General features: G+C 43.1%; 1 protein-coding gene across 1 annotated transcript in view; it reads left to right on the top strand.

Moving 5' to 3' along the window:
- FGF17 (fibroblast growth factor 17) overlaps positions 1-1073 on the top strand; it is a 30779-nt gene extending 29706 nt beyond the window's left edge. The window contains exon 4 of the mRNA XM_033950044.1: positions 777-1073. Within this exon, the coding sequence (XP_033805935.1) occupies positions 777-1073 (297 nt within the window). The remainder of the gene's footprint in view (positions 1-776) is intronic.
- The last annotated feature ends 17581 nt before the right edge of the window (positions 1074-18654 follow it).

An 18654-nucleotide genomic window follows, 5' to 3' on the forward strand; every position in this document is an offset into this window, starting at 1 on the left:
ATAATAAGATAATTTAAGTTAAAAAACATACAATATATATAAACATTAGAAGTCAGACAAGACAAACAACAGTTGGACGGAAAGGAGGGGAAAAGTTACATCTGTTATATTAAGAAAAACATTTAAGGGAAGAAATCGAGGAGCAGGGGGATTCTTAAAAACAGAATTCGTAAAGTAAAATAAAATTTAAAATAAAATTTAAATATTAAAAGCCTCTTTAAAAAGGAATGATTTCAGGGATTTTTTGAAGGAAGAAATGTCTTTTTCAATTTTTATGTATTGGGGCAATGAATTCCACCATTGGGGGCCCACTATGGAGAACATATCTGGTCTTCGAGTGCCTATTATTTTTAAAGAGGGAACAACTAATGCATGAGATCTATGTGCATGCACTGCTTTCAGTGCATATTCATTGGGGAAATCCTGAAAACCCAACTAGATTGCGGCCCTCAAGGAGGGACTTTGAGATCCCTGGCCTAGAGTATGCCTAGTGCAGTGACTCCTTGGAACACACCCATCCATTCTGGTTTTGGGATATTCATTATAAATATGCATAAGAGATCTGCATGCACTGCCTCCATTGTATGCAAATTTATCTCATATATATTCATTGTGGATATCCTCACAACCTGACTGGTTTGAGAAGTAGAGCTGTAGACATATTCCACTGGCAGATGCTGAATTGATTTGTCACACAGGATCTGGTGATTACAGGTAGAGGTGTATGTTTCCTTCTCCATTAATACAAAGTATTTTTTAATTTCCCTCCAATTCAGCCTAGTGGTAGGAGCAAGGACTGCGTCTTCACAGAGATTGTGTTGGAGAATAACTACACGGCGTTCCAGAATGCCCGCCATGGTAGCTGGTATATGGCATTCACCCGCCGGGGCCGGCCACGCAAAGCATCACAGAGCCAACGGAACCAGCGTGAGGCGCATTTCATCAAACGCCTTTACCGGGGCCACCTGTCCTTCCCAAACAATGCAGAAGAACAGAAGCATTTCGAGATTGTGGCATTCTCTCCAACTAGGCCGACAAGGCGTGTTCAGAACTCACGGCCCCCAAAGACATAACCCCCACCCTCGCCCCTGACAGATGTAAATAAGAACAATGAGATGTTGTTTTTTTAAAAAAGAGATGATATATTTTTATATTTTAATTAACATGGAAAAAAATGAACTTGTAAAGAAAACCTTGTTTTTTATGTATATTACGTAAAAATAAATGTCCTTTGTTAAGTGGATTGTCTTCATGTTTTTCTATTGTTTCAATTCAAGTCTTGTGCTCACTTTTATAAAAATTATCTTTCAGTTACAGTCTGAACTATTCCCTCCAGTGCGAACCCTTGAACACCATTCCTTACAGCTCATAAGAAATACAGTGTATGCTATATTAGACCAATAGTCCATTAAAGGGGGATTTTGACTTAGCTACAATATAACACAACTTCATGTATCCTGCAGTTCTCTACATGGAATCAAAGGGATTTTGCATTAATAACTCAAGGTTTAGAGTTGAGAGAATTTAACATTGATGGTTCAGCTTTAAAGATAAGTGATAGATAAGGACGGAGACGAGGTCCATGAACAACGTTTAGTAGTAACAAGGGGAAAAGGTGTCTTTAACTTTCTCCTGAAGTGACAGTATCTGGTGGTTCGCTCACACTAAGGGGCCCCTTTTACAAAACTGCATCACAAGGTGGCCTTAGCGAAGCCTTATGCGGGTCTTTCACTTGCACTAATTAAGGCCACTTTCTGCCCCGGCTGGAAAATGTCCGATTTTCCATAGTAAAGGCCATGTGTTAACGTTGCCATTAGCGCATAGTCAGTAACAAAAATTAGCGTATGATCTCTTACTGCCAACTACTTTGGATTTCATTTGTTATTTATTCATTTAATTCATTTTCTATCCGGTTTTCCCCAAAGAGTTCAGAACGGGTTTCCGGTTAAACATACATAATATACAGTTAACAGGTTATGATTTGCAATAATTACAGTACCAAGTTTCCAAGTTTATTAAAATTTTATTATCCCGCTCCATTGACAGTCCTTCTGGGTGGCTTACAATCTAAAGTTTACAATACAAGTTTTTATGCTAACTTGGCACATACTAGGGGTCTAATACTAATATACATAATATACTACATATATATACAGTTATAATATACTATATATATAATATACATAATATATATAATATACATATATATAATATATATATTATATATAATATATATAATATACATAATATACTATATATATATATACAGTTTGCCATAATTACAGTGCAGGATTTTTCCTAATGTGATACATACTGGGATCTGGTACTAATATACATTTCTTTGTAATTAATCGGTCAGGGGCAGGGGAGTTAGGCTCACATGCAAATCTTGCACTAATCAGTTAGCACGTGTCAGTGTGGCAGGGCTGATCAGTGCAAATACACCCCCCTCAGCCAAAAAATAAAATGTATTTTTAGCACACATGTGCACCTGCAGTCCTCCGCAGCTTGGTGAAAAGGGTCACAAAGGATGCCAGCTTTCACCCCGACAGGACTGATTCTGTCTTGGGTTTACGCCGTCTCATGCAGCTTTCGCTGTCACCTTTTCGACCTGTTTGGCCACCTTAAGATCGTCACTATCGCTCCCAAGTCCTGCTCCTCTTTCGCGCACAAATGTTCTTCACCCTCTACATCGGTGTGTTGTAAACTTTTAAAGCTGTGGCACAGTAATCTCGGAGCTGCGGCTGGAGGGCACCCGGAAATGCACGGACGTCAACGTGATGACATTGTGTGCATGTGCGACGTCATCATATCGATGTCTAGCTGCAGCCCTGAGCCTCCTATTACTGCCAGTGGGGAGGGGGGGGGTTGCAGAAGGAGAGGTGACGAGAAGGGAGAAGGAGCAGAGGCACCAGCAAAGAGGAGAGGTGCCAGAGCTGGCTGACTGACTACAGGACGTGCCTCTCGCCACGAGAGGCACATCCTGTAAGCAATCAGCTGGCTCCGACACTGCTCCTCCTCGCCGGCATCATGCAGCACACCTGGAATCTGCTGGGGCACACTAGTGTGTCACAGCACACAGTCTGCGATACACTGCCCTAAACTGTGCCGTTCCCTCAGGTATTTGCAGCTCAAATGCATGACCTTACATTACGTAGCTTATCATCTGTCAATAAAGGTGGGGATGGGGAGGCAGCTGACCAGTAGTATCTCTGGACAGAATTTGGGGGTGACTAACTTAATTTTTTTTTTAATTGGCTTAATTGGCACTGATAATTGAAAGCACCATTAAAAACCGATTATAAAAAACAATTAAAAAATTAATTATTGTCTTATATAATTGGGAGGAGGGTGGGAGAAAATGATTGTTTTATGTATTGCTTGTGTAGTTAATAGTGCGTTTTATGTAGTATTTTATGTTCAATTAATTGTATTGCACTGTCAAAGTTTGAAAATCAATAAAGATTAAAAAAAAAAAAAAATTATCCAATAGGTGCCTAACTCGATAGGCCCCTCCCAGCTCAAAGTAGGCATGTACACCGAGGCACCTAGCAGCACCTACACAAAAAATGGGCATGGTTAGGGGTGGAAGTTGGGTTAGGCACCGGTAGTCGTCTATGTTAGGTGCTGGTATAGTAGGCCAAGACAACCCTAGCCTAATATACTACTACTACTTATCATTTCTATAGTGCTGCCAGATATTGTCACCTAACATTATGCTGCCTACCAGCGTTTAACTTGATTTAGGCGCCGCTAGGTGTGATTCTACAAACAGTGTCTAATTTTGATTGACATGTGGTAGGTACCATGTTCCGTGGCACCTACCACGCTAGAAAAGCTTCAAAGAAGAGCGGCCAAGATGGTACAGGGGATGGAACTCCTCTCGTAGGAGGAAAGACGAAAACGGTCAGGGCTCTTCAGCTGGGAAAAGGGACGGCGGAGGGGGGAGATACGATTGAAACCTACAAAATCCCGACTGGAGTAGAATGGGTACCAGTGGACCGATTTTTCACTCCGTCAAAAATGACAAAGACTAGGGGACACTCGATGAAGTTACAGGGAAATACTTTCAAAACCAATTTAGGAGGAAATTTTTTTTCACTCAGAGAATAGTTAAGCTATGGAACGCGTTGCCAGGAGGATGTGGTAAGAGCGGATAGCGTAGCTGGTTTTAAGAAAGCTTTGGACAAGTTCCTGGAGGGAAAGTCCATAGTCTGTTATTGACAAAGACACAGGGGAAGCCACTGCTTAGCCTGGATCGGTAGCATGGAATGTTGCTACTCTTTGGGGTTCTAGAATCTTGTTGCTCTTTGGGATTCCGGAATCTTGCTATTCTTTGGGATTCTATATGGAATATTGCTACTCCTTGGGTTTTGCCAGTTACTAGTGGCCTGGATTGGCCACCGTGAGAACAGGCTACTTGGTCTGACCCAGTAAGGCTATTCTTATGTTCTTAAGTTAGGTGCCATTTATAGAATAAGGCCGTTAAGTGGTCCCGTTTTAACTTTTTGCAAAATTAATGCACTGCCTGGAAAAAAAACAAAAGAACTAAAATGTTTTTATAAAGTGCAGAATTGAATCTGGGCTTAGCAGGCAACAAAGCCCCACATTAAGAAACGCTAAGCCCATATTCTAATCTTCGAAAGCCCTTTAGTAAAAGGGCCCCTAAATTTGTACCTGAGACAGTGGAGAGTCAATTGTCTTGCCCAAGTTCAGAAGCAGAGGGATTTGAACCAGGCTCCCCCAATTGCTCAACCTGCTAACTTTTAGGCTATTCCTCCACTCCTAGCCTATCATCTTGCTTCTGACTATGCTCAGTCCAGGCCACCAGGATGTGCTTTATCTGGCAGATCTGTATGAAGCAGTGGCATAGGTGGACACCCAATTTTGGGTGGGCCTGGGCTCAACAGGGGTAGGCCCAAGAATTCCACCCCCTGCTCTCTGCCCCCCCCCCCCTGAGGTGGATAGGGAGCCAATGAAGTGATTTGAGGAGAGGGGTAAGGTTAGGGTTGCCAGATTTTCCGATTAGAAAATCCAGACCCCTAGACCCGCCCCCAGGCCTGCCCAGTTCCACCCATCCCCACCCTAATTCCGCCCTAGGGACAGATTCAATACAAATGCCAGGAAGTTCTTCTTTACCCAACATGTGGTGGACACCTGGAATCCGCTTCCAGAGGATGTTATAAGGCAGAGTACAGTACTGGGATTTAAGAAAGGATTGAACAATTTCCTGCTGGAAAAGGGAATGGAAGGGTATAAATAAAGGATTACTGCTCAGGTCCTGGACCTATTGGGCCGCCGCGTGAGCGGACTGCTGGGCAGGATGGACCTCAGGCCTGACCCAGCAGAGGCATTGCTTTATGTTCTTATGTTCTAGCCTTGCCCCCCGCTGACTGCTCTTTTTGGGCAGGGAGGAAATTCGAGCATGCGTGGACTTCCTCCCTGTCTGACGCGATTTGAAGAGGCTTTTCAAAACCCAATGTGCCAGGTTTTGAAAAGCCATCAAAAGGAGGACATGTCCGGGAAAATCTGGTAACTCTAGGTAATGTGAGTGTAATGAGGTGAAGTCTGGGCAGGGCTTGGAAACAACGCACAATTCCACGCTTAACTTATAGGTTGAAAAGGCGATGGCGAAAGTTAGAAGGACGCTAGGGTGCATAGGGAGAGGTATGGCCAGTAGGAAAAGGAGGTATTGATGCTGCTGTATAAGACTCTGGTGAGACCTTATTTAGAATAATGTGTGCAATTCTAGAGACCACACCTTCAAAAACATATAAACAGGATGGAGCCTTACTGAGACAGGCTAATGGTCTATCTAGCCCCGTAGCCCGTCCTCACGGTGGCCAATCCAGATCACTAGTTCCTGGCAAAAACCCAAAGAGTAGCAACATTCCAAGCTACTGCTCCAGGGCAAGCAGTGGCTACCCCTATGTCCGTCTCAATAACAGACTATGGACTTTTCCTCCAGGAACTTGTCCAAACCTTTCTTAAAACCAGCAATGCTATCCGCTCTTACCACAACCTCTGGCAACACATTCCAGAACATAACTATTCTCTGAGTTAAAAAAATAATTTCTCCTATTGGTTTTAAAAGTATTGCCCTGTAATTTCATCGAGTGTCACCTAGTCTTTGTAAGTTTTGGTGGAGTAAAAAATTGATTCACTTATACCCATTCTACACCACTCAGGATGTTGTAGACTTCAATCATATATCTCCTCAGCTGTCTCTTTTCCAAGTTGAAGAGCCCTAACCTTTTTAGCCTTTCCTCATGCAAGATGAATTCCATCCCCTCTATCATCTTGGTCGCTCTTCTTTGAACCTTTTCTAGTTCCGCTATATCTTTCTTGAGATATGGTGACCAGAACTGAACATAATACTCCAGGTGAGGTCGCACCATGGAGCGATACAGAGGCATTACAACATTCTCAGTCTTGTTAACCATCCCTTTTAAAAAATAATTCCTAGCATCTTGTTTGCTTTTTTGGCCGCCGCCACACTCTCTCCCATTCTAGTTAACCTGTTCATGAGTTCACTCGGAGACATCAGATTTGAAGATGAGAGCATAATGTCTTATGCAGATGTCATTCTTCTCAACTCTGCAACTGACAGCCAAACTGATACTTCCAAAAAAATCTCAGACAACATAGAAAGAATCCAAACCTGGGCAACAACCCACAAGCTAAAGCTAAATGCCACCAAAACCAATTCTCTACTTTCACACTGCCCAACAGATGGCACCAAGAGTCACTCTCCACTCCAACAGTACCCTAACAATAGATAAAACCTCCAAAATCCTAGGCTGTATCCTGGACTCCACACTAACTATGGAACCGCAAATCTCCCATCCCCAGAAGAAATCTTTCTACACCATGAGACAATTAAGACTCATCAGGCCATACTTCTATCAACATGATTTTGCCCTGATTGTGCAGATGATGATCTTGGGTGGTATATAAGAAATAAAATTATTATTATTATTATCCTGCCCCAGTTGGATTACTGTAACTCTGCCTACATGAGAATTAATGCCACCCTTTCCCATAAAATGCAGATTATTCAAAATACCGCTATAAGGCTTATAGTCAACCTGAAAAAATATGACTTAGTCTCTACCTACCTCAAACAACTGCACTGGATACCTATCCCATCTCAAATAAAATTCTAAACATCCTGCATAATACATCACATACTCTATGGAAACTCAGCCACTCCTCTTATTCAACTCTTCTCAATGGCATGGTCCTCCTCTCGTAGAACTCTTTGTTTTTTTGTTTTGGAGAGATTTAACAGAATACAACTAAATCTCTCCACAACAAAAAATCTCAAGTATAGGCGAATATTCCACTCCATGCTCACCTTCCTGGGAGTGAAAACTTGGAATGACCTCACAGAAACAATCAGAACAGAACCTAGCTACACCTTATTTCAGAAGAAACTGAAGACCCTTCTGTTTGATACCTGAACTCTACACGAATCATTCAGTATATTCATCCTATTATGTCTGATCTTTTCCTATATCTTTCCCGCTAACTTTCCAACCAACCTCCATGACCCTGCCCTGCCCTAATGCATTCCCTTTTATTCTCTGTAAGTCGCCTTGAGCCTACACAGGTAGTGCGTGACGCACAAATAGCAGATTAGATTAGATTGGGTGGAAGGTTTCATCGTATAGAAACATAGAAACATAGAAATAGACGGCAGATAAGGGCCCACGGCCCATCTAGTCTGCCCACCTTAATGTCCCTCCCCTACCTTTGCCCTGTGAATAGATCCCATGTGCCGATCCCATTTGGCCTTAAAATCAGGCACGCTGCTGGCCTCAATCACCTGTAGTGGAAGACTATTCCAGCGATCAACCACTCTTTCAGTGAAAAAGAATTTCCTGGTGTCACCTCGTAGTTTCCCGCCCCTGATTTTCAACGGATGCCCTCTTGTTGTCGTGGGACCCTTGAAAAAGAAGATATCTTCCTCCGCCTCGATGCGGCCCGTAAGATACTTGAACGTCTCGATCATGTCCCCCCTCTCTCTGCGCTCCTCGAGCGAGTATAGCTGTAATTTGTCAAGCCGTTTTTCGTATGGTAGATCCTTGAGTCCCGAGACCATCCGGGTGGCCATTCTTTGCACCGACTCCAGTCTCAGCACATCCTTGCGATAATGCGGCCTCCAGAATTGCACACAGTATTCCAGGTGGGGCCTCACCATGGATCTATACAATGGCAAAATGACTTCCGCCTTACGACTGACGAAACCCCTTCGTATGCAGCCCATGATTTGTCTTGCCTTGGACGAAGCCTGCTCCACTTGATTGGCAGACTTCATGTCCTCACTGACGATTACCCCCAAGTCTCGTTCTGCTACCGTTTTTGCTAGGATCTCGCCATTAAGGGTATAAGACTTGCATGGATTCTGGCTGCCCAGGTGAATAACTTTGCATTTTTTGGCATTGAAGTTGAGTTGCCATGTCCTAGACCATCGCTCCAGTAGGAGTAGGTCGTGCATCATGTTGTCGGGCACTGAATCTTCGTCTGTTGTGCATTTGCCCACTACATTACTCAGTTTGGCGTCATCGGCGAATAATGTTATTTTACCTCGAAGCCCTTCTGCCAAGTCTCTTATAAAGATGTTGAATAGGATTGGGCCCAAGACTGAGCCCTGTGGTACTCCACTAATCACCTCTGTCATTTCGGAGGGGGTGCCGTTCACCACCACCCTTTGGAGCCTACCTCCAAGCCAGCTCCCAACCCATTTTGTCAATGTGTTACCTAATCCTATAGAACTCATCTTGCTCAGTAACCTGCGGTGTGGTACGCTATCGAATGCTTTGCTAAAGTCCAGGTACACGATGTCCAGGGACTCCCCAATATCCAGCTTCCCCGTTACCCAGTCAAAGAAGCTGATCAGGTTGGATTGGCAGGATCTCCCCTTAGTAAATCCATGTTGTCGGGGATCCCGTAGATTCTCCTCATCCAGGATCTTATCTAATTGGTGTTTGATTAGAGTTTCCATTAGTTTGCTCACTATCGATGTTAGACTCACTGGTTTGTAGTTTGCTGTCTCCATCTTTGAGCCTTTCTTGTGGAGTGGAATGACGTTAGCCGTCCTCCAGTCCAATGGGACGCTGCCTGTACTAAGGGAGAGGTTGAAGAGCGCGGACAGTGGCTCTGCCAAGACATCACTCAGCTCCCTAAGCACCCTGGGGTGCAGGTTGTCCGGCCCCATTGCTTTGTTAACCTTGAGCTTTGACAGCTCACCGTAGACACTGCTGGGCGTAAACTCAAAGTTACTAAACGGGTCAACTGAGCCAACCCTTGTCTGTAGCTGAGGGTCGAGCCCTGGCGCTTCTCGGGTGAAGACTGAGCAGAAGTATTCATTTAATAGTTGGGCTTTTTCCAAATCCTTTTCCACATAGTCTCCGTCTGGTTTCCTAAGACGTACAATCCCGCCTGAGTTTTTTCTTCTATCACTGATATACCTGAAGAAGGATTTATCTCCCTTCTGGATGTTCTTTGCTAGAGACTCCTCCATGAGGAATTTAGCCTCCCTGACTGCTGTTTTGACGGCTTTTGATTTGGCCAGGTAGTCTGCTCTAGAGTCCTGCTTCCCTGATTGTTTGTAAGAGATGAATGCTTTTTTCTTCTCCTTGATCAGGTCTGAGATCTCCGCAGTAAACCACTGTGGCTTATTGTTCCTTCGCCGTTTACTTACTGATTTTACATAGCGGTTTGTTGCTTCTTGTATGGTTGCTTTCAAAGTCGACCACATGTCTTCCACGTTATTGGTTTCTTCTTGGCTTTGTAGCGCCTGGTGAACGAAGTCTCCCATTTCTTTGAAATTTGTGTCCTTGAATTTGAGGACATTGGTTAGTGTAGTAGATTTAGTGAAACCTTTCCTGATATTGAACCATACCATGTTGTGGTCACTGGAGGCCAATGTGTCGCCCACCGAGACCTCTGTGACACTTTCTCCATTGGTAAGTATCAGGTCCAGTATTGCCTGATCCCTTGTATCATCTACAATGACACCCAGATCTTTTTCCTGGCCACTAACCCCCAAGGTGGACACATCTGGTAACTATGATTTGGGCTATTCTTCCCAATGTGCATCACTTTGCATTTGTCCACATTAAATTTCATCTGCCACTTGGACGCCCAGTCTTCTAATTTCCTAAGGTCTGCCTGCAATTTTTCACAATCTGCATGCGTTTTAACAACTTTGAACAGTTTAGTGTCATCCGCAAATTTAATCACCTCAATCGTCGTTCCAATTTCAAGATCATTTATAAATAAGTTAAATAGCACCAGTCCCAGTACAGATCCCTGCGGCATGCCACTATTTACTCTCCTCCATTGAGAAAAATTGCCATTTAACCCCTACCCTCTGTTTTCTATCTGATAACCAATTCCTAATCCACATCTGAACTTTGCGGTACACAATCGGTTTGCTTAGTGAATCTGGCCCTTTGCCACCTATCATGATCTCAATATGTATACTTTGGAGGAAAGGCGAGAGAGGGGAGATATGATGGAAACATTTAAGTACCTATGAGGCATAAATGTACATGAGGCAAGTCTCTTTCATTTGAAAGGAAGCGCCGGAATGAGAGGGCATAGGATGAAGTTAAGAGATGATAGGCTCATGAGTAATCTAAGGAAATACCTTTTTTTTTTTTTTTTTTTAACAGAATATGATATTCTGCTGCAATTCACAATAGAAAACATGAGATTTTAAAATAAGAAATTTACTGTCAAGTCCAGGACAGCATAGAAGTGTTCAGAAGATTTAATGCAATTTTTTTAATTTTGTTCTGCAATCATAACAAGTGCCCACAACTTTAAGACAGAATGGGAGCTAACAGTATACATGTGCAAAGAAAGTGTCAGCACACTTTCATCTGTGCATGAATTAAAATGTTGCTTTGCGCTAAATATTAGCATCACAAGCATTTTGTGTGCAAGAAATTTTTGTGACGCTAATATTTTTTTTCAGAGAACAACATTCTGGTTCATGCGAAGATGTGTGCTGGAAATTTTGTTTTTATTGGACCTGCGCACAGTGAAGCCGCCTTTACCACAGAACCTTTGTGCCATAGTTGCCAGGTCTGCGGTTTTCTCGCCCAGTTGGGCTGCTTTGGAACACTGGTTGCGGGAAATTTTAAGTAGCTAGGGGTTGTGTTTTTTGGGGCTGGTTTTAGATTTTTGGGCTGTAATTTGGGCTGCATCATGGCATGGTATTCTCAAGTCGTCGCGGCATTTAGCAAATCAGCACTTAGTGCAGACCATATGTTCAGTATCCCACCAATGATGGCCCTTGTCCACCCTCTCCCCACAGCCAATCATAATCAGAGCCTGGCCTTGTACATCACATTTCTGTTGGTCATTTCTCTCTCTGTCTCACATTCTCCTCTACCTGAAGTTTGTTGTCCAGTAGTTCTTTGGCATAAGGAGAAAAATTCCAGCTAAACCCTAGGAGGTAAAATTGCTTCCTCCGCACTCCCTACAAGACGGCTAGATTTAAGCATAGAGGGAAAAAAGAGACATTCCAGGGCTCAGGAAGAGGAGAGGCAGCATACACCAGATTTGATTTGCAAATACAACCCTTTTACTCTAGTTAAGGCAAGTACTAAGTGTTCAAGGTGTTATTTTTTTTTTTGTATATGTGCAGTTTCTCTTTCAAACTGAGCTTGTAAGTCCACAAGTGCAAAAGTGCTCACACTGTTCTAGCTGCTGTTTCTCCAGATTCACCAGAATTGTTTCTCTTCATTGTGGTGGTGGTGGTGGTGGGGTCTTGGATGTTTTCCGTTTGTTTTGAAAATGCTAGGAATGATAAAGAAGGGGATCATGAACAGATTGGAAAAGGTTATCATGCTGCTGTACTGGGCCATGGTGTGCCCTCACCTGGAGACTGTGTACACCCCCTCCTCTGTTCTCTATATGTACTCGAAAGGGTCCAGAAAAGAGCGACTAAGATGGTTAAGGGGTTGGAGGAACTGCCGTACAGCGAAAGATTAGAGAAACTGGGCCTCTTCTCCCTCGAACAGAGGAGATTGAGAGGGGACATAATCAAAACATTCAAGGTACTGAAGAGGATAGACTTAGTAGATAAGGACAGGTTGTTCACCCTCTCCAAGGTAGGGAGAACGAGAGGGCACTCTCTAAAGTTGAAAGGGGATAGATTCCGTACAAACGTAAGGAAGTTCTTCTTCATCCAGAGAATGGTAGAAAACTGGAACGCTCTTCTGGAGTCTGTCATAGGGGAAAACACCCTCTAGGGATTCAAGACAAAGTTAGACAAGTTCCTGCTGAACAAAAACTTACACTGATAGGGCTAGTCTCAGTTAGGGCACTGGTCTTTGACCAGAGGGCCGCCACGTGAGCGGACTGCTGGGCATGATGGACCACTGGTCTGACCCAGCAGCGGCAATGCTTATGTTCTTATGTACAGTATAACCCTGAAAATATTTGTGTTGTGCTGTAAAGTTCTCAGCCCATCCAACAAAGTTGGGGCAGTCTCCATCAAGGGTTATACACTTAGTCCAGCGAGTTTCCACTTTTTTTGTTCAGTCTGAAAAGTACTCGCGGAATCTAGGCTTTTTGGGCTGCTTTTTCAAGGTAATAACCGCCTCATCCACAACACCACAACCAGACATAGGAAAACTCACACCCCATTCTCATATCCCCTAATTAAGGAGGTCAAACGGAAAAAACTATACGATGGCCTCCTGGCCACTCAAGCAGCCAAACTAGACCACCAAATCGCCAATCTACTGACGGCATCCCTCGACCACAAGACTTTTAGAAAAGAAATAAAGACCATACTCTTCAAGAAAACTCTGAAAAAAGAAATAATACCGCAAGTCTCAAACTCCACCTCTCACTAAAGCCAACTACCCCAAACAAATAACCTTACCCATTTCTTACTCTTTTTGAAAATGACCAATTTTTTTTTTTTTTTTTGTAAGTTGTTTTTGTAATACATCTTGGATAATTCTTTTGTAATCCGCCTTGAACTGCAAGGTAATGGAGGAATAGAAATCCCTAATGTAATGTAATTGGGGGGAATTATACAAAGGTATCTGGCAACACTGCTTTGTGCGCAGGCTTTCCTGTTAAAATTCTGCGTGCTTTGAAGTTCCATCTCATTAGCTTACTGCATCTCCATCGAATATTTTCTTGTTAATCTCATAGTAGAAGTTATGCATTCAACCGTCAATGCATAGCTTTCTGCATAGAGACCCCAGTGCTTAAACCATGCCTGAACTGTTCCACCCTGCCTTGGGCCTAGCCACTTCATCTGTGCTCCTGCCCAGAGGTACTGTAGTTCTGACAAAATCCTATGGAATCATGAATTAACTCTCTGGGATTGGAGACTTAAAATTTTCCTCGCTGTTGACAGCCAATCAGTGTGGTTCTTATCTTCCACTAACTTTCCTCAGCATATCTGAGGCCTTCAGAAAATTCTCCGGCCTTCTTCAGCCCAGTGGGTTTTACAGCAGCTGAACCCTACTATGGGCGGGAGTATCTCTCCTCTGTGGTTGCTTCTGCAGCTGCCCTTTTTTACTCCTATAATTCCTGCAGCTTCAGAAAGCAACAAACTGTAGCTGGTAAGGCCTTAGATGGGGGTTAGTCTGACTGGAAATCTCAGTGCAGCCCTGATTACCTGGTTCCTGCAACAGCAGTATGGGAGTTCTTGGGAGATGAAAGACCACCGAAGGTTCCTGGCTGATTAAAAAATGAGGAGGGAAGGACAGGGCAGCTGGCACCAAGGTGTAAAGCTTTTCATCTTGCTCTGTGCCCCAATTTTCTGCTTGCTTCACTGAAGAAATTGGCTGCAATCCCCTAGGGAAGCTGAAAGGAACTCACCTGAAACCTTTTATCTCCTGCAGTTTAGGAGTAAAAGAGCTGAGGGGGAGGGGGCTGGGTAGTTGGGGGCCCATCTGAAAGGGATTGTCTGACCCTATTCTTCCCTGTGACAGCAAGGTATGAAAAGACCGGGGAGGGGAGGCAGACAGAACTCCGGCTTTGAGGATTTAGCTTGCTCTGATTAACTGGAGGTGTCAGAGTAATTAAAGGGGATTTCAGTAGCCTGTACCAAATTTGTTAGACTTAAAAAAAAAAAAAAACCACATCAAGATTGAAAGGAAAAGGTTCCTTCCTGCTAAGGCGGTAATCAGAGCGGGGAGGCTCCAAACTTGTGCTTTGTCCTTGAAGCAGAGGCTTGATTTGTTAAATCAAATTAGGGACCTGGGGTTTTAGCTGAAGTTTTGTTGGGACATTCCACAGTCCAATAGCCTGGGCAGCTAATGCAACCCTTTCCACATCCATCCCATTCCCAACCACTCAACCTGTCCTCCTTTCCCACTCACTCGGTCACTCTTTTTCTGTCATCCTCAGAGATACTCTTCAGTCTGACTTGTCCCTTTCTTTTCCTTTTCAGCCCCCTCCCTTGTCAACCAATATATTAATTCTTTACTGCTACACAGAGCTGGATATTTGACTCCCATGGGTGCTAGTTCCATGAGTGCTTGGGTACTTCTGAGCAAACTCTTTTACTGTGTCCAGGAAGGAAGTGCTTTATGTTGACATTTTTTTTTTAATTTTTTTTAAAATCTTTATTCATTTCAAATCTTAAATCAAGTACAATATTGACATTTATCAATTAAGCATTCAAATACACTTGAAATCCTATAATTGATCATCATAATATAAAATATTACCCCTCCCTTATTTATGAAAATGATTTGTTTCAATTATAATCAAAAATACCCACCCCCCTCCCCCCCTTAATGTCTTAAAATTTTTATACAGGGAACAATATTTTTAATCTTTACAATAATCTATTAATGGCCTCCACACATCTTGAAATTTGTTATAATTTCCTTTTTGGACAGCTAGTGTCCTTTCCATTTTATATATATGGCATACAGAGTTCCACCAAAAACAATAATTAAGTCTGTTCCGATTCTTCCAATTGTAAGTGATCTGTTGATTGGCAACCCCAGTTAAAATTAGCAATAACTTGTTATTATTAGATGAGATTTGTTTCTTAGCCCTCATTTCTATACCAAATAAAACTTTACTGCTAGACAGAGCTGGATATTTGAGTCCCATGAGAGCTTGGGTACTCCTGAGCAAACTCTTTTACTGTGTCCAGGAAGGAAGTACTTTATGTTGACATTAATAATACCCTAATCACATTGAGAAGTGGGGTCCTAATGTCCTGACCTATCCATCTGGAACTTTTCTTTTGCGCAACTGCAGCCAGTCCTGCAGCGCTCAGTTGAGTGGGATTACAAGACGCTGCTCCTCGGCGACCAGACCCTATTGGAAGAGCAGGGCTTTACGGTACCGGCAACGGCGCTTTATTTACCTGACTTTGTTGACGGTCAAACGTACGATTTTACACTATTGGGTTCAGGCGGGGTCTATTCCATTGGACAGTTGGCTCACTCAGATGATTGAGCTGGCACGTTTCGAACTTTGCTATCATAAATGTTCCTCCAACCCTGAGGTGCTGGCTTACCTGGCTCTTTGGAGGGTGTTCCTGCAGTTACCTCTGGTTCTCCGGCGTGGGGGGGGGGGGACAGGGAGGGAGGGTCGGTATGAATGGGGAGTGTGAGAGGGGTTTGACTGACGGGTTGACTGCTCTGTGTTGGTTGGTATATGTGTTGTTGTTTTTTTTTCTGTGGGATATTCTTGGGGTGGGATGGAACATTTTTCAAAATTTCTGAGGCTCACAGAAGAGGCGGGCTGTTTTCTTTCTTGGAATATCCTGTATTTTAGTGGTTTATCTTGCACTTTTGTTGATGCATGTTCTGCCTCTGTACCGCATTGCCAGTGTTTGCAAATTTTGTTCTGCATTCTTGGACACATGCTTGTTAAAAAAAAAAAAAGAAAAGTGGGGTCCTATGTCTATAGAGTTACCATATGTCCTCTTTTGGATTTCTTCGGATTTGTTCTGTAGGCTTTTTAAAATTTTAGAAAAATATCCTCTTTTTCTTTTATGTGCCTACGACTAACACACCTGTAGTTTGTCGAGTTTGAGGAAGTTTTTCTATGTCCCTATACCCAGATCTTCGATAATGCCCCTTAAGTATTGGAGGGTATCTTCAAAGGATTCCTTGACTAGGCATAGGAGGAAGATATCATTTGCGTATGAGAATGTGTGGACATGGTGTTTCTCTGCTACGAGTGGAAGAGTAGGTCGTGCTCGCGCAGGCTTAGAGGTGTAAGAGCACTAGAGCAGGTTTTTGCTGTAGGCCACAGTGCTTGTCCCTATTGGGATTTGGAAGTGACTACTAATCACTCACATGTATGCTCCTCTTAGGGAAGGTAGGCCGATTGTGAACCTTGAAAAAGCCCGATGTTTAGGGCGAAACGGGTCCTGTTGAATAAAATCATGACATAGAGGATAAAATCATAATATAGAATGCTTAACAATTGAAGTGTTAAAGCATAGTTGGTGTGTTGGTGGCATAAGAACAAGCATATTTATGTTCTACACAAGATAAGTGATATTTTTTTTAATTAAATGCATACACAATTGAATTGAAATAAATAACACATTGACAGGTAAAATAGAAATGTTCCAGGTGCTTTGAATGAAAATAGTGCTCTGGTGAACGACTTTTGAAGAATAAGTTATTGTATAATTAATGGTGAATTTACCAAGCTTTTAAGAAAAACTTAAGAAGGAAATTAAATTATAATAAAAATAAAAATAAATTTAATAAGAAGAATTGCTAATAGAGGTTGCAATTCAATTAAATTGAACATTTTTTTTAGGATCAATGAAAGAAACCCTTATCCACAACTAAGCCACTTTGAGATTATAATGATCTTTCTGAGATCCTTTTACTTCATCATTAAGCGCTTTTGTTGCTAAACCTTTTTGAGAATCTGGTATTTATTGTGGTTTATCTCATTTTCGTCAATTTTGAGGTTTTTGGAATGTAGCCCCACTCCATCCCATTCTGCCCCTGGCTCCACCCATTGTGCCCACAGCCCTGCCCTGTTCTGTCTATAAACCTGCCACCCCCCCCCCCCGAACCCCAGCCCCACACAAACCCCATCTCTTTGGGGCCGCGTCTGGAGGGGCATCTGCGCATGTGCAGATGCGATGTGATGACATCATCCGCATGCACACGTGCGTGTGACATCATCACATCACATCCACGCATGCGCAGATGCCCCTCCAGACGCGGCCCCGAGCTCAGTGGTTTTCAAAACCTGAACAGGGTTCATAGACAACACTGCGAAAGACAAAGGCGCGCACCGACAACTGAGCGCAAGACGGAGGCGCGCGCCGAAGAAAATTACAGTTTTTAGGGGCTCCGACGTGGGGTTTTGTTTGGGAGCCCCCCCAGTTTACTTAATAGAGATCGCGCCGGCATTGTGGGGGGTTTGGGGGGTTGTAACCCCCCATATTTTACTGTAAACTTAACTTTTTCCCTAAAAACAGGGAAAAAGTTAAGTTTTCAGTAAAATGTGGGGGGTTACAACCCCCCACAACGCCCCCACAACGCGGCGCGATCTCTATTAAGTAAAGTGTGGAGGTTCCCCCCCCACGCCCCCCCGTCGGAGCCCTAAAAACAGTAATTTTCTGCGGCGCGCACCTCCACGCTGCACTCAATTGTCTGCGTGCGCCTTTGTCATGGCACGCTTTTGACCTGACACCCCTGAACAGAGTGCCAGGTTTTGAAAACTCATCCGGACACCTGGACAGTCCTCCAAAAAAGATAAATCCGGACATCTGGTAACCCTAGTTCCAGCTTATCCATAATCCAGTTCTAAAATACCTCTGGTGGTATCTTATTACGCTTTTCCATAGAAGATGGAATCAAAGTAAATATGAATTACCGTCACAATTTAAATAGGGCACATAGGGTTGTAAGTTGCATAGAGCAGCGTGTATTAAACTACCGGTACTTGCTTTATTGGGAAGTTGGGATGGACCTTACAGGTGTGGCGCAGTGGTTAGAACTACAGCCTTAGCACCCTGAGGTTGTGGGTTCAAATCCCTCGCTGCTCCTTTTGACCCTGGGCAAATCACTTAATCCCTTCATTGCCCCAGTTACACTAGATAGAGTTTGGGCCCTCCGGAACAGATAGGGAAATATGATAAAGTACCTGAATGTAAACCACTTAGGATATAAGTGGTATATAAATAATAAAATTTTTTAAAAAAATTTATCTGCTGTCATGTACTACATTGAGTTACTATGTTCAAACATGACAACCCTCTGACATCCAAAAGAGTCACTGAATACAGAATTAGTAATAATGTTTGTTCCCTGTTTGCTTACATCTTGCTGGGCAGAGCTCTGGGTTTATATCCCAGAAATATCTAAGAAAATTACCATTTAAATTAAATTATTAATTTATAGAGCATGTACGGTTAGGCAGACTGGATGGACCATTCGGGTCTTTATCTGCTGTCTTTTACTATGCTACTATGCTCCCAGAGCAAGGTTTACTGCCTACTCTCAAATATTTTGAGGTGGGGGGGGGGGGGGGGACAAGAGCAACACTGTAAGCAGAAAGTCTTTTCTTTGGAATTTTATTCAAGGAATTCTTTCATAAAATATGGCCTTTTCTATGTCTTGGATAACTCAAGAGGTTCATGAGGGCTACAAACCCTTCCTGTGAGTATTGAAT

The sequence above is a fragment of the Geotrypetes seraphini genome, chromosome 6 (assembly GCF_902459505.1).
Source record: "Geotrypetes seraphini chromosome 6, aGeoSer1.1, whole genome shotgun sequence".
In the NCBI taxonomy this organism is placed as follows: Eukaryota; Metazoa; Chordata; class Amphibia; order Gymnophiona; family Dermophiidae; genus Geotrypetes; species Geotrypetes seraphini.